The sequence below is a fragment of the Mobula birostris genome, chromosome 2, assembly GCF_030028105.1.
Source record: "Mobula birostris isolate sMobBir1 chromosome 2, sMobBir1.hap1, whole genome shotgun sequence".
Classification (NCBI taxonomy): Eukaryota; Metazoa; Chordata; class Chondrichthyes; order Myliobatiformes; family Myliobatidae; genus Mobula; species Mobula birostris.
In genome coordinates, this window is record NC_092371.1 from 118,292,949 (window position 1) to 118,305,871 (window position 12,923).

The 12,923-nt window shown below is 42.8% G+C and overlaps 1 protein-coding gene across 1 annotated transcript in view; it reads left to right on the forward strand.

The window, feature by feature from the left end:
- Positions 1 to 1,265: 1,265 nt before the first annotated feature.
- Positions 1,266 to 12,923, forward strand: part of tpcn3 (two pore segment channel 3) — a 55,164-nt gene continuing 43,506 nt past the window's right edge. The window contains exons 1-3 of the mRNA XM_072277624.1: positions 1,266 to 1,467; positions 4,919 to 5,001; positions 10,282 to 10,396. Coding sequence (XP_072133725.1) covers positions 1,369 to 1,467; positions 4,919 to 5,001; positions 10,282 to 10,396 — 297 coding nt within the window. The 5' untranslated portion in view covers positions 1,266 to 1,368. The remainder of the gene's footprint in view (positions 1,468 to 4,918; positions 5,002 to 10,281; positions 10,397 to 12,923) is intronic.

Consider the following 12,923-nt stretch of genomic DNA (forward strand, 5'->3'; position numbering starts at 1 on the left):
GTACCTCTTCCTAGAGATGCTGCCTGGCCTGCTGCGTTCACCAGCAACTTTGATGTGTGTTGCTTGTATGTGTCGCTCTGGATTTCCAGCATCTGCAGAATTTCTTGTGTTTATCGGCACAATTCTGTCTGTTCTTCTCATCGTGGTAGGCAACTTCCCAGAATTTCATCTGACCGCCATCCAGAAAGAATACATGTTGGAACTGGGGTAGATTATTTAAAAGAACAGATTAACACTACTTCTGTCTGTGTCTGTTTCACCATCTCATTTATACACACACACCCCTTTAAGGCTGTCCGACCTACGGAGTATTTGTAGCAATTTCTTTCCGTTCTTGTCGATCTGCGATTTCCTTCGCCTTTCAGTAGCCAACCAAATCTACGCTAGTCATTGGAGCAAAGCAGTTGGGGAAATCAGCAAATTACACTTCGGCAAAGCAAAACTTTGTTGAAATTTTATGATGGCATAAAAGAAAACGAGTGTCTTCCAAATCCGTTTAAGAACCAAACCCGATGTACTTTTCAGGGGCTCTGTGAGACGTTCGAAATCCACCGTTCCTAGTTTCTAACTCCGACGGCGATGAGAACGGGGGAGAAATAGGCTTGCTGTCGATCTAGATGTTAGAGTTAAACAATCCTTAAACTCGATGTAAAACGCAGTGAAGTGTGTAAAAAAAACACTCCTAAAGCACTTTGAGCATAATTCTGGAGATTTGAACAGTGAGAAGTCCATGCGTGAACAAAGCGTGTGTTCGGCTGCCACAATTCCGGACGGATAAAAGCCGGTTGGAAAAGGAAAGTCGGTCACCGGAGACCAATCCTCAATAAATCATTACTTTACACCAACACACAAACTATTACCGCCAGGTCTCAGCCCCACATCTTGAAGAAGGAACATATCCCTTGTGTGGGAAAAAAAGTTTGCGACCAGCAACATATTTACTTGCACGTTCATTAATAACTAACGGAAGTAAAATTTGATGTAGTATCGGTAAAGCACCAACAAGGCTTTTCCAAGCTCTTCATCAACGTGACTAGGGCGAAAGAGAGGAAATTAAGGATCCGCCGCCGTGTTTCCGCCCTTTTTTTGCCCCTTAGTCTATCACATGATTTTTAAAAAATAACTAGCTTACCTCGCATTTTAGCTGACAAATATATAAAATACTTTCAAAAGGTTGTTATACAATGTTCCTCAATATAAAGTGCGGTCACGAGGAAAGGAAAATCTTTTTTTGTTTTCAGAGACAGAAACCATAGTCAGCAAAAAGTAAGCCCCTCCGGCGGCAGTTTTTCCCTTCGACCAACCCGCCCGTGCTGGTGAGTTGGAACTCCCCTCGCTCCCGAGCCGGAGAGTGAAGGAGAACTCACCATGTCGCTCCCGGACCACAGACTGCCCGCTGCCGCGGAACAACTGGAGAAACGCGGAGAAGAAAGGAGCGGGAAGTTGAAACCTTTTGTTGACGATGAGGTGAGCTCTCTCTCATTTACTGCGCTAATTTAACAGTGGTTATAACGAGTGAAACATAAACCCGCGGCAAATAGTTTTTCTCTTCATGGTCTCTGCTTAACCTTTTTTCCCCTTTTGAAGTTTTCTATTGTGTAAAGTAACACACAATTTGAAAGAAATGTGTGTCTTTCAGATATAATCCACATCTTCATGTTAATCCCAACAAGGGCGGTTTTTCCCCTAAATTAGCGGCATAGCCCTACGTAAAGACAATGCGGTTTTTCGCCCAAGATGAATTTAGATGTTTTTGCCTCTCGCTTCACACCCAACCATCACCCTTGTTTTCTGGCGAGCCCACTCTCTGCCCTCTATCCCCACCCCCTTCGATCTGGGGTGTGAACTCGTTGCCTTCTATTCCCCCCCTCCCTCCATTCACTATTCTGGGGGTCCACTGTCTGCCCGCCAACCTGTTTGCTCAGGATGCTGGACAATCAGCCTGTAGGTCTGAACTCAGATGGTAGCTTTATTCCCAATTTATCAACTGAAGTTTGAGTTTCTTTCTGGTGGGAGCTGATGTCCTGTATTATCCTACAATATCTTCCCAACTGTATTGTTAGTCAAAGTACAGATAGTATTAATGGATCAGCTAAATCTGGAATGGCCTGAAAGTTAGAATTAAAGGCTTGTTGGTGAATATTATTGCTTCAGTCCCTTGTAAAATCCACCATGTTTTTTTAAAGTTCCCTTCAACTTAAACACAACTTGTAAGCAAAGTTCTCTTTAGCTTCCAGATAGAAAAGTTTGTTTTGATGTGAACAGGTGATTAATTCTGTAAAAAAAAATCCTTGAAATAATGCTGTATAAAATATTCAATGTAATATTCAAAATATTAAATGTAATAAAATATTCACACCCCACCCTTTCAGTCTATTTATTTATATATTTAATGAGATACAGCACAGAATAGGCCCTTTGAGATATGCATACCCAGCAATCCCCGATTTAACACTAGGCTAATCATGGGACGATTTACAGTGACCAATTAACCTACTAACCGGTACGTCTTTGGACTGCAGAAGGAAACCTGAACACCCGGAAGAAACCCATGCAGTCACGGGAAGAACGTACAAACTCCTTGCAGGCAGTGGTGGGAACTGAACACAAGTCACTGGTACTGTAAAGTGTGCTAAACACTATTCTACCATGCCTCCCAGTACTATCTTAATGTTATCTGTTGTGCAAGTGTGAGAAATACTTAATTTCTGTGTCTTGTGTTGGTTGTCTTCTCAATAAAATGCTGTCTTGACCCATTGATATCCCAGGAAATTGGGACTAGCTGAGGTGGACAACATGATCAATGTAGACTTATGAGGAGAAAGGGCTCATATCTGTGCTGTATTGCTGTGATTATTATCACACAAAGATGTTTAATTTGGAAAGAGTCAATGGTTTTGAATACTTCCTCCAGTTAATGTAAAGCCTAGCTAACATTATCTTTGCACATTCAAGTTTTTCTGCATTCTTTTTCTTCATCTCACAGCCTACTTTTAAAAGTCCCATTGATCACTTTTCATGTCAGGAAAAAAAACTGAATCAATTTAGTTTTGTCACAAAATTGCCTCTATGGAGAGCCACCTGACCTTTTAAATGTCAGTGTTCTTAGATTCGAGTCCAATTTTTTTATTCAATCAACAAATACCTGCATACTTTAGTTTCTGAATTCCATTAGGTTTTGCTTGGCTATCTTGTCCATAAGGTGGGCAATATTGAATAAGGATGTCACTGGCAAATCAGAAATAGGATAGATTTTGCCATCTCAACCCTTGCTCTGGGGTTGGGTCAGCTAAGAGTAGTCATAGTGTACCAGCTGGGCATTGACTTCAGGAAGGTGAAAGCAGCCTTTTTCCCTGACACAAAAAGTTCACGTACCTGTATGTTTCAATGGCGCTGAAGTTGAGTTTCAAGTTATGAGAAGCTTTGTTTCGTGTCGCAACTGTTGGTGCCAAAGCTTGCTAGAAATTGCAGAAAACAGTGAACACAGCTGTGTATCACAAAAATCGGTCTCGTCTCAGTTGAGTCTGTCTATACCGCCTGCTCACTACCTTGGGAAAACAGCCAATATGATCAAAGATTTCTCCTTCACTGGTCATTCTCTCTCCTTCCCCCTTCCAACAGGCAGAGGTACTAAATTTTTGAGAACATGTGCCACGATGTTCGAGGATATTTTCTAACTCACAGCTATGAGACTCTCATATGATAATTATGAACTGTTGATCTCGCTGGTCAGCTTGTCGTGCACCTTGAACTTTATTTGTCTATCCGCACTGCACTCTCACTGCTAAATGTAACACTGTGTTCTACGTTCTGTTATTGTGGAATGATCTGGCTGGATGTCATGCAGCTAAAACTTTTCAATCTACTTTGGTATAAGTGACAATAATAAACTCAATGTTTTAGGTAGCTCCACACACAGCAGTAGTTAAATTGAACTTGTGGTCTAACAAAGTCCTGGACCCCACAGTCGAATGCCAAACTTATAGATCCTTAGGGCCATAGATATTGAGTGGAGACAACAGGATACCTGTTGAATGTTTTCCCCAACTAGGTTAGTCTGTGAGATTGCCAGTGTGAGCAAAAAAAAATTCACTTATTTTCCACTTCGTCATTCAAAGTCTTCCATTTATCTGAAACTTTTGAACAGCAGGTAAATTAATAGTTTCACGGAGCTTTGCAATAATTGGTACAAAACATTGGTGATCTTGTTACCATTATTTAAATTGCTGAGCAAAGGTAAGCCTGAAAGCTAATTTACTGTTTTGCCACAGTTTCAAAACTACCAAGAACCTTTGATCCAAGTTTGAGTGTTTTATTTCTGGTTAAAATGCTATTACCAGCAAATGCAGTAGCTTTTAAAGCGGCTGTATTTCCTTACAGTGGTTAAGCAAAGCAGAAGTTTTTCACTGTACCTCACTACATGTGACAATAATAAACTAATTTACCAAAACTTCTAAAGTACTGTAAGAATGCAGGTCTGTTTGCAAATGTGCTGTCAGGCAAGCCCCTTCCTACAAGAGTGGAGAATTACACGGTGGGTATTGAAAACATGACTTGTCAGATTTGCTTCCTTCCCATCGTAAGTTGTCAGCAGTTTTTGAAGGACGCTTAGTTCAGTGTTTAATGTACAGTTTCAAGCCATCATTGATGAAAGGCTGCCCCTTGAAGGGGTAGAGAAAAATTGATTTATAAATGTAAAGCCTTTTCATCAGAAGTAAGGCTTGGAAGTCTTGCATTTATAAAGCATCTTTCACTATCTCCAGACATCCCTATAGCTTTATAGTAAACTTGCCCTGAACTGTAGCCACCTCTGTAACCTATGAAATGAATTTTTTTAAAAAGCAGAAGTTTCTTGGTAAATTATACAACGAATGACACATTTTCCTTTTTAAATCTCATTTCTGTTACAAATTAACAGCAACTTCAGCTTGCTGCGGCTTATGTTTCCGATGCTCAGTATAACAGAAACATCCAGTTTGAAACGTCACCAAAAGCAATCCGGTAAGTGTTTAATAATCCATTCTCTTGTCAGTGTAAATGGGTCTCAGGGCTTTTGTTCTTGTTGTTTTTGTAGAATTAAGAATTACAGATAAAGATACAACTTTCTCAGCTTAGCTGGGCCATGTGAACGTCTATCACATAAAATTTACTCCATGAATGCAGTGGAAAAGGAAACAAATAAAATGAGGAAGTTTCATAGAAAGCATTGTTAGGATCTGAGTTATACTACTTGAGGACGGTGGAAACAGATTAAATAGTCCACGCCCAAAACATCGACTGTTTATTTGTCTCTGTGGATGCTGCCTAACCTGCTGAGTTCCTCCAGCATTTTGTGTCCATTGGATTTCCAGCATCTGCAGAATCCTCTGTGCGGCGGTGTGCACCAACTCGGCAAAACACACCTATTAGAAAGACTAGATGAAACTGGACACACTGGGGGCTGTGGTAGAACAAAGGACCCTACAGAAAATCCTGGCAATACTCAACAATATTTCTTACCCTTTGCATGCTACCTTGGCTGAACAGAGGAGCACTTTTAGTAACAGGCTAAGACAACCGCATTGTATGAGGTCATTCTTACCCTCGGCCATTAGGCTCTATAATGAGTCAACCTATAGCCGGGGAGGTGAAGACCCTCCTCCTGTCAGACTGTTTGTGGTAACTTATTTTTTATTCATTCTTCTTCTCTTCTAGTAATTATATCTGTGCACTTGTAATGCTACTGTGACACTATAATTTCCTTTGAGATTAATATATCTATCGATTCATGTTTATTATTCACCTCCGCCTGGTTTCCTTTTCCCTTTGTTCATCCTATCACCTGGTAGCACTCACATCGACAGTGATGAAATGCTTTAAGAGGTTGGTTATGACTAGACTGAACTCCTGCCTCAGCAAGGACCTGGACCCAGTGCAATTTGCCTATCATCACAATAGGTCAACGGCAGACGCAATCTCCATGGCTCTTCTCACAGCTTTAGACCACCTAGACAACACGAACACCTACATCAAGATGCTGTTCATCGACTGTAGCTCAGCATTTAATACCATCATTCCCACAATCCTGACTGAGAAGTTGCAGAACCTGGGCCTCTGTACCTCCCTCTGTAATTGGATCCTCGACTTCCTAAATGGAAGACCACAGTCTGTGCGGATTGGTGATAACATATCCTCTTCGCTAACAATCAACACTAGCGCACCTCAGGGATGTGTGCTTAGCCCACTGCTCGACTCTCTGTATACACATGACTGTGTGGCTAGGCATAGCTCAAATACCATCTACAAATTTACTGACGTTACAACCATTGTTGGTAGAATCTCAGGTGGTGACAAGAGGGCATACAGGAGTGAGATATGCCAACTAGTGGAGTGGTGCCACAGCAACAACCTGGCACTCAACGTCAGTAAGACGAAAGAGCTGATTGTGGACTTCAGGAAGGGTAAGACAAAGGAACACATACCAATCCTCATAGAGGGATCAGAAGTGGAGAGAGTGAGCAGCTTCAAGTTCCTGGATGTCAAGATCTCTGAGGATCTAACCTGGTCCCAACATAGTGATGGAGTTATAAAGAAGGCAAGACAGCGGCTATACTTTATTAGGAATTTGAAGAGATTTGGCATGTCAACAAATACACTCAAAAACTTCTATAGCTGTACGGTGGAGAGCATTCTGACAGGCTGCATCACTGTCTGGTGTGGAGGGGCTACTGCACAGGACCGAAAGAAGCTGCAGAAGGTTGTAAGTCTAGTCAGCTCCATCTTGGGCACTAACCTACAAAGTACCCAGGACATCTTTAGGAAGCTGTGTCTCAGAAAGGAGCGTCTATTATTAAGGGCCTCCAGCACCCAGGGCATGCCCGTTTCTCACTGTTACCATCAGGTAGGAGATACAGAAGCCTGAAGGCACACACTCAGTGATTCAGGAACAGCTTCTTCCCCTCTGCCATCCGATTCCTAAATGGACATTGAATCTTTGGACACTACCTCACTTTTTTAATATACAGTTTTTCTGTTTTTGCACATTTTTAAATAATCTATTCAATATAGGTAATTGATTTACTTGTTTATTAATATGTTTTATTTTATTTATTATTTTTTCTCTCTCTTTCTCTCTCTCTCTCTCTCTCTCTCTCTCTCTGCTAGATTATGTACTGCATTGAACTACTGCTGCTAAGTTAACAAGTTTCACGTCAAACGTTGGTGATAATCAACCTGATTCTGATTCCACTATCCTACCTTGTTGAATGTGCCTATTTCCCCTCCCCATGTGACTCCACCTATCATCTTCTGGTGACTGTCCCACCCTCTCCTACCCTTCCAGGCTCCATTTGCTTATTATCTCCTTCCCAAATGATTGCCTATCGTCTACCACGCTCTATCTGAGCCCTTAAACACTGCGTGAACCACGATCTCTCCTACACAAAGTTCAAAGTAAATGTATTATCAAAGTATGTATATGCCACCGTATACTACTCTGAGATTTATTTTCTTTCAGGCATTCTCAGTAGATACGAAGAAACACAATAGAATCAGTGAAAAACTACGCACAAAGGCAGTCAAAAAAACCAATGTGCAAAGGACGAAAAACTGTGCAAATACAAAATAAGCAAATAATAGTAAATAAGTAATATTGAGAGCATGAGTTGTAGAGTCCTTGAAAACAGGTCAATAGGTTGTGGAATCAGTTCAGTATTGAGGTGAGTGAAATTATCCATGCTAGTTTGGGAGCTTGACGGTGGAAGGGTAATAGCTGTTCCTGAACCTGGTGGTGTGGGACCTAAGGCTCCTGTACTCCTTCCCAACAGGAGCAGTTAAAAGAGAGTATAACCTAGATGGTGAGTGTCTTTGATGATGTATACTGTTTTCTTATGGCAGCACTCCCATGTAGAAGTGCTCAATGGTAAGGAGGGCTTTTCCTGTGATGCACTTGGTTATATCATCTACTTTTTGTAGGCTTTTCCATTCAAGGACATTCGTGTTTCCATACCAGGTGGTGGTGCAACCAGTAAGGATGCTCTCCACTGGGTACCTGTAGACGTTTGTCAAAGTTTTAAATGATATGCTGAATCTTCGCAAACTTCTAAGAAAGTAGAGGCGCTGCCGTGTCTTCTTTGTGATAGTAGTAACATGTTGGATCCAGGATAGGTCCTCTGAAATGTTAGCACCAAGGAATTTAAAGTTACTAACTGTCTCCACCTCTGATCCCCTGATGACGATCGGCTCATGGACCTCTGCTTTCCTCCTCCTGAAATCAATAACCAGCTCCTTGATCTTGCTGACATGGGCGGTGGGTTCCTACTCTTCGGAACTCCGGGAGTGGCTTGGGAGATGCACGCCTTCAGGGTGCGGCCCTGTAGCTGACCCGCTTCCTCGCCGATGTTGCCAAATGAAGCGTCACAGGAGATCAAAACATTTGAGACGGCGGGCGAGGCCGGCGGAGACCTCCTCAGTCCTCGTTGGGGGGGGGGGAATCTCAAATAAGCCATGCTGCAGACTGTAACATCAAAATGGTGAGTTGTTGGTGTCCCCTCTCACTGTGGCAGGAGCAATATCTCCTTCGTTGCTGAGAGAGAGGACCTGTTGAGACGTTGAAGTGGTGAGATGGGCTCTAGATCATGTTCTCTGGGAGCTTACTATTGCTTGTATGGTCAGTGGTGGTGGGGGCTGATGCTTTGTACTGAAACTAGTGGGGGAAAGGAGAGGTCAATGCTTTGCTGCAGCTTGTGCATGGGGGGAGTAGGGGGCTTTGGGGTTCAAACTTTTTTCTGTCAGTCATCCTTTGGGTTTTTTTTCATGGATGTCTGTGAAGAGCAATGACTTTGGGTCATATACTGCTTGCATTTTCTGACATTAAATTTAAGTGAGAGGTTGTTGCTGTGGCATTATTCACCCATATCTTCAATCTCCCTCCTGTATGCTGATTCGTCGCCACCTTTGACTCTGCCAACAACAGTTGTGTCGTCAGCAAACTTGAATATGGCATTGGAGCTGTGCTTAGCCTCTCTTTCGTAAGTGTAAAGTGAGTAGAGCAAGGGACCAAACACACAGCCTTGTGGTGCACCTGTGCTGATGGGGATTATGAAGGAGATGTTGTTGCCAGCTTGAACTGACTCGCGTCTGCAAGTGAGGAAATTAAGGATCCAGTTACACGAGGAGGGATCGAAGCCACGGTCTCGGAGCAGATTGGTTATTTTTGAGGGGTTGATAGTATTGAACGTTGGGCTGTACTCAATGAAGAGCAACTGTTATGTGCATCTTTGCTGACCAGATGTCCCAGGGTTGAGTGAAGAGCCAATGAAATGGCATCTGCTGTTGACCTGTTGTGGTGGTACGTAAATCGGAGTGGATCCAAGTCACTCCTCGGGCAGGAGTTGATGAGTTTCATCACCAACCTCTCAAAGCTCTTCATCACAGTGGATGAAAGTGCTACTGGATGATAGTCATTGCACACTGGGTAGTTTCCCTTCAGTCCCGATGCAGAGTCCCAAGCTGAAGCATTGACTTGGAAGTTCTACCTCCACAGGGCTGCTGAGCTCCTGCAGCTTTCTGTTTTTGTTCCAGATTCCAACATCTCAGTCATTTTTGTCTTGAGCGTAAAAAGTGTTGGCTTCATTTGTGGAGAGTACAATTCATTTGGGAAGGAAAAGCACGTTAAACAAATCTGATGGGGTAGAGCAGCCTGGAAATTTTACAGAATTAAGAAATGTTGGCTTGAGCCTGAATGCTCATCTGCTACAACCTGACACTGAGTGATGAGTGAGTCGGTGTTATATGCATTATCATCATTCAGAGTGGTGAGGAATATGGTTTTATTTTTCAGAATCAGGTTTAGGTTTACTATTACTGACATAAGCCATGAAACTTGTTGTCTTATGTCAGCAATACAGTGCGAGAGATAAAAGAGTGCAAAAGAGGAATAGTTCATGGACCTTTGAGAAATCTGAGGGAATGAAGCTGTTCCTAAAATGCTGTGTGGATCTTCAGTCTCCTGCACTCCCTCCCTGTTGGTGGTAATGAGAAGAGGGCATATCCAGAATGGTGCTTAGTGATGGGTGTCATCTACTTGAGGTACTGCCTTTAAATGGTGGGGTAGGCTGTGGGTTGTGCCGGCTGAGTCTACAGCCCTCTGCAGTCTCTCTTGATTCTGTACATTGGAGCTTCCATACCAGGCATTACCAGTCACTGACCAGCGGGGTTTCTTTATTCAGAAAAAGTGCATGTGATTCATTCCTTTCACATTGTAAAAATTACTAACTTTAGGAACCTTTGTCTTCCCCACAGATTCTACAAATTGTATAATCATTGGTCTACACGGGGTGTCACCTACTTTTTTATTCTTGTGGACCTTTCTCTTGGCCTGTTTGAGGACCCTGCCGTCTATTTACTGCCACTTTGGGTAAGTTCCTTCTCTCGTCTGTGTGCGACTGAAAATTGATCTTTTAGGAATTCCAGAACCACGTACAATTCTTGTTGTGTCGTTCCAACAATGAAAAAGTTGCCTTGCTGCAGGCTACAGCAGTATTTTGGTTACATTACTGAGCAAGTACATTAAAGGCCTGTTCTAAAGATCAGGTCCCCTGCACTTCCCACAAATCCCAATATCAGCTCAAAGGGGCCGGATCTAGCTTTCCAAGCTGATATTGTGCAAAGTTTTGGTACTGGGCACTGAACTGAATAATCTCAGACAGCCAATCTTTTCAGTTTGTATCACATCTGCTTTTCAGCCTAAAAGACTAAAAGGATGGCATGGTAGTATTGGTTAACATAATGCTTTACAGCACTAGTGATTGGGAGATCAGCATTCAATTCCCACCACTGACTGCAAAGTGTTTGTATGTTTTCTCTGTGACCGTGTGGGATTCCTCCTGGTGCTCTGGTTTCCTCCCACAGTCCAAAGACATATTAGTTAGCCTTGGTAAATTGTGGATGTGCGCTATGTTGATGCTAAAAACATGGCGACACCTGTGAACTGCACTACCCCTGCCACCCAGTGTGTTCCTTGGATTGTGTTGGTCATTGACGTACATGGCACATTTCATTGCACGTTTCAAAGTACGTGTGACAAATAAAGCTAATCTTATCTAAATGTTAGCTAATGTTAACTAAAATATGTGTCGCTCATGGTGGACCATATAACTACCAGACACTTAAAAAAATCCACTCATTAGAACATAGAACATAAAAATCTATAGCACATTACAGGCCCTTCGGCCCACAATGTTGTGCCGACCATGTAACTTATTCTAGAAACTGCCTAGAATTTCCCTACCACATAGCCCTCTATTTTTCTAAGCTCCGTGTACCTATCTAAGAGTCTTTTAAAAGACCCTATTGTATCTGTCTCTACTATCATTGCTGGCAGTGCATTCCACCCACCCCCCACTCTCTGTGTCAAAAACTTACCTCTGACATCCCACACAATCAATATCTCTCATCTTATACACCTCTATCAGGTCACCTCTCATCCTCCATCACTCCAAGGAGAAAAGGCCAAGTTCACTCAACCTATTCTGATAAGGCATACTCTCCAATCCAGGCAACATCCTTGTAAATCTCCTCTGCACCCTCTCTATAGCATCCGCATCCTTCCTGTAATGAGGTGACCAAAGCTGAACACAGTATACCAAATGGGGTCTAACTAAGGTCTTATACAGCTGTAACATTACCTCACGGCTCTTGAACTCAGTCCCACGGTTGATGAATGCCAACACACCATATGCCTTCTTAACAACACTGTCAACCTGCACAGCAGCTTTGAGTGTCCTGTGGATACGAACCCCGAGATCTCACTGATCTGCAACACTGCCAGGAGTCTTACCATTAATATTATATTCTGTCTTCAAAGTTGACCTACCAGAATGAACCACTTCACACTTATCTGGGTTGAACTCCATCTCAGCCCAGTTCTGCACCCTATCAATATCCCACTGTAACCTCTGGCAACCCTCCAGACTATCCACAACACCCCCAACTTTTGCGTCATCAGCAAACTTACCAACCCACCCTTTCACTTCCTCATCCAGGTCATTTGTATAAAAAAAACATCACAAAGAGGAGGGGGTCCCAGAACAGAACCCTGTGGGATTTGTCATTGGCAGATTTCCCTCTCTGAATTGGTACCTTTAGCTGGCCTGATCTTCATTTGGTCCCAGGCTACTGTAGAATGAATCGCTGCAGAAAGCTCTTTGGATAATCAATTGGATAGGAAAGGTTGAAAGGGAAGCAAACAAGTGAGACTAGCTTAGGTGGGCACCGTGATGGCATGGACCAGTCTTGCCATGCTATATGACCCGATGTCTCTATGGTAATGAGGTGGCCATGAATGTGACTTTGCCAGAATCAGGCTTATTATCTTAAACTTATTTTGTGAAATTTGTTGTTTGGCAGTGCAATATATAAAAATCACCATAATTACACATAGAATATATTAAAATAAGTAAGCAGTGCACAGAAGAGTCGAGGTTAGCACAACTGTTTACAGTACAGTTGACCCAGGTTCAATCCCAGCTGCTGCCTGTAAGGAGTTTGTACCTTCTGCCTGTGACTGTTTCCTCTGGGTGCTCTGGTTTCCTCCCACAGTCCAAAAGACCTACCAGTAGGAAGGTTAATTGGTCATTGTAAATTGTCCCGTGATTGGGCTTGGATTAAATTGGGGGATTGCTGGGCAGCGTGGCTCAAAGGGGCTGTTCGGTGCTGTATGTCAATAAATAAATAAATAGGAAGAGTGAAATAGTGAGGTAGTGTTCATTGATCCATGGACTGTTCAGAAATCTGATGGTGGAGAGAAGCTGGACCCTGCCTTCTTGAGGCATTGCTTTTTGAAGATGTCCTCGATGCTGGGGAGGCTAGTACTCATGATGGAGCTGGCTGAGTTTACAACCCTCAGCAGCTGCTCCTCATCCTGTGCAGTGGCACCTATACAC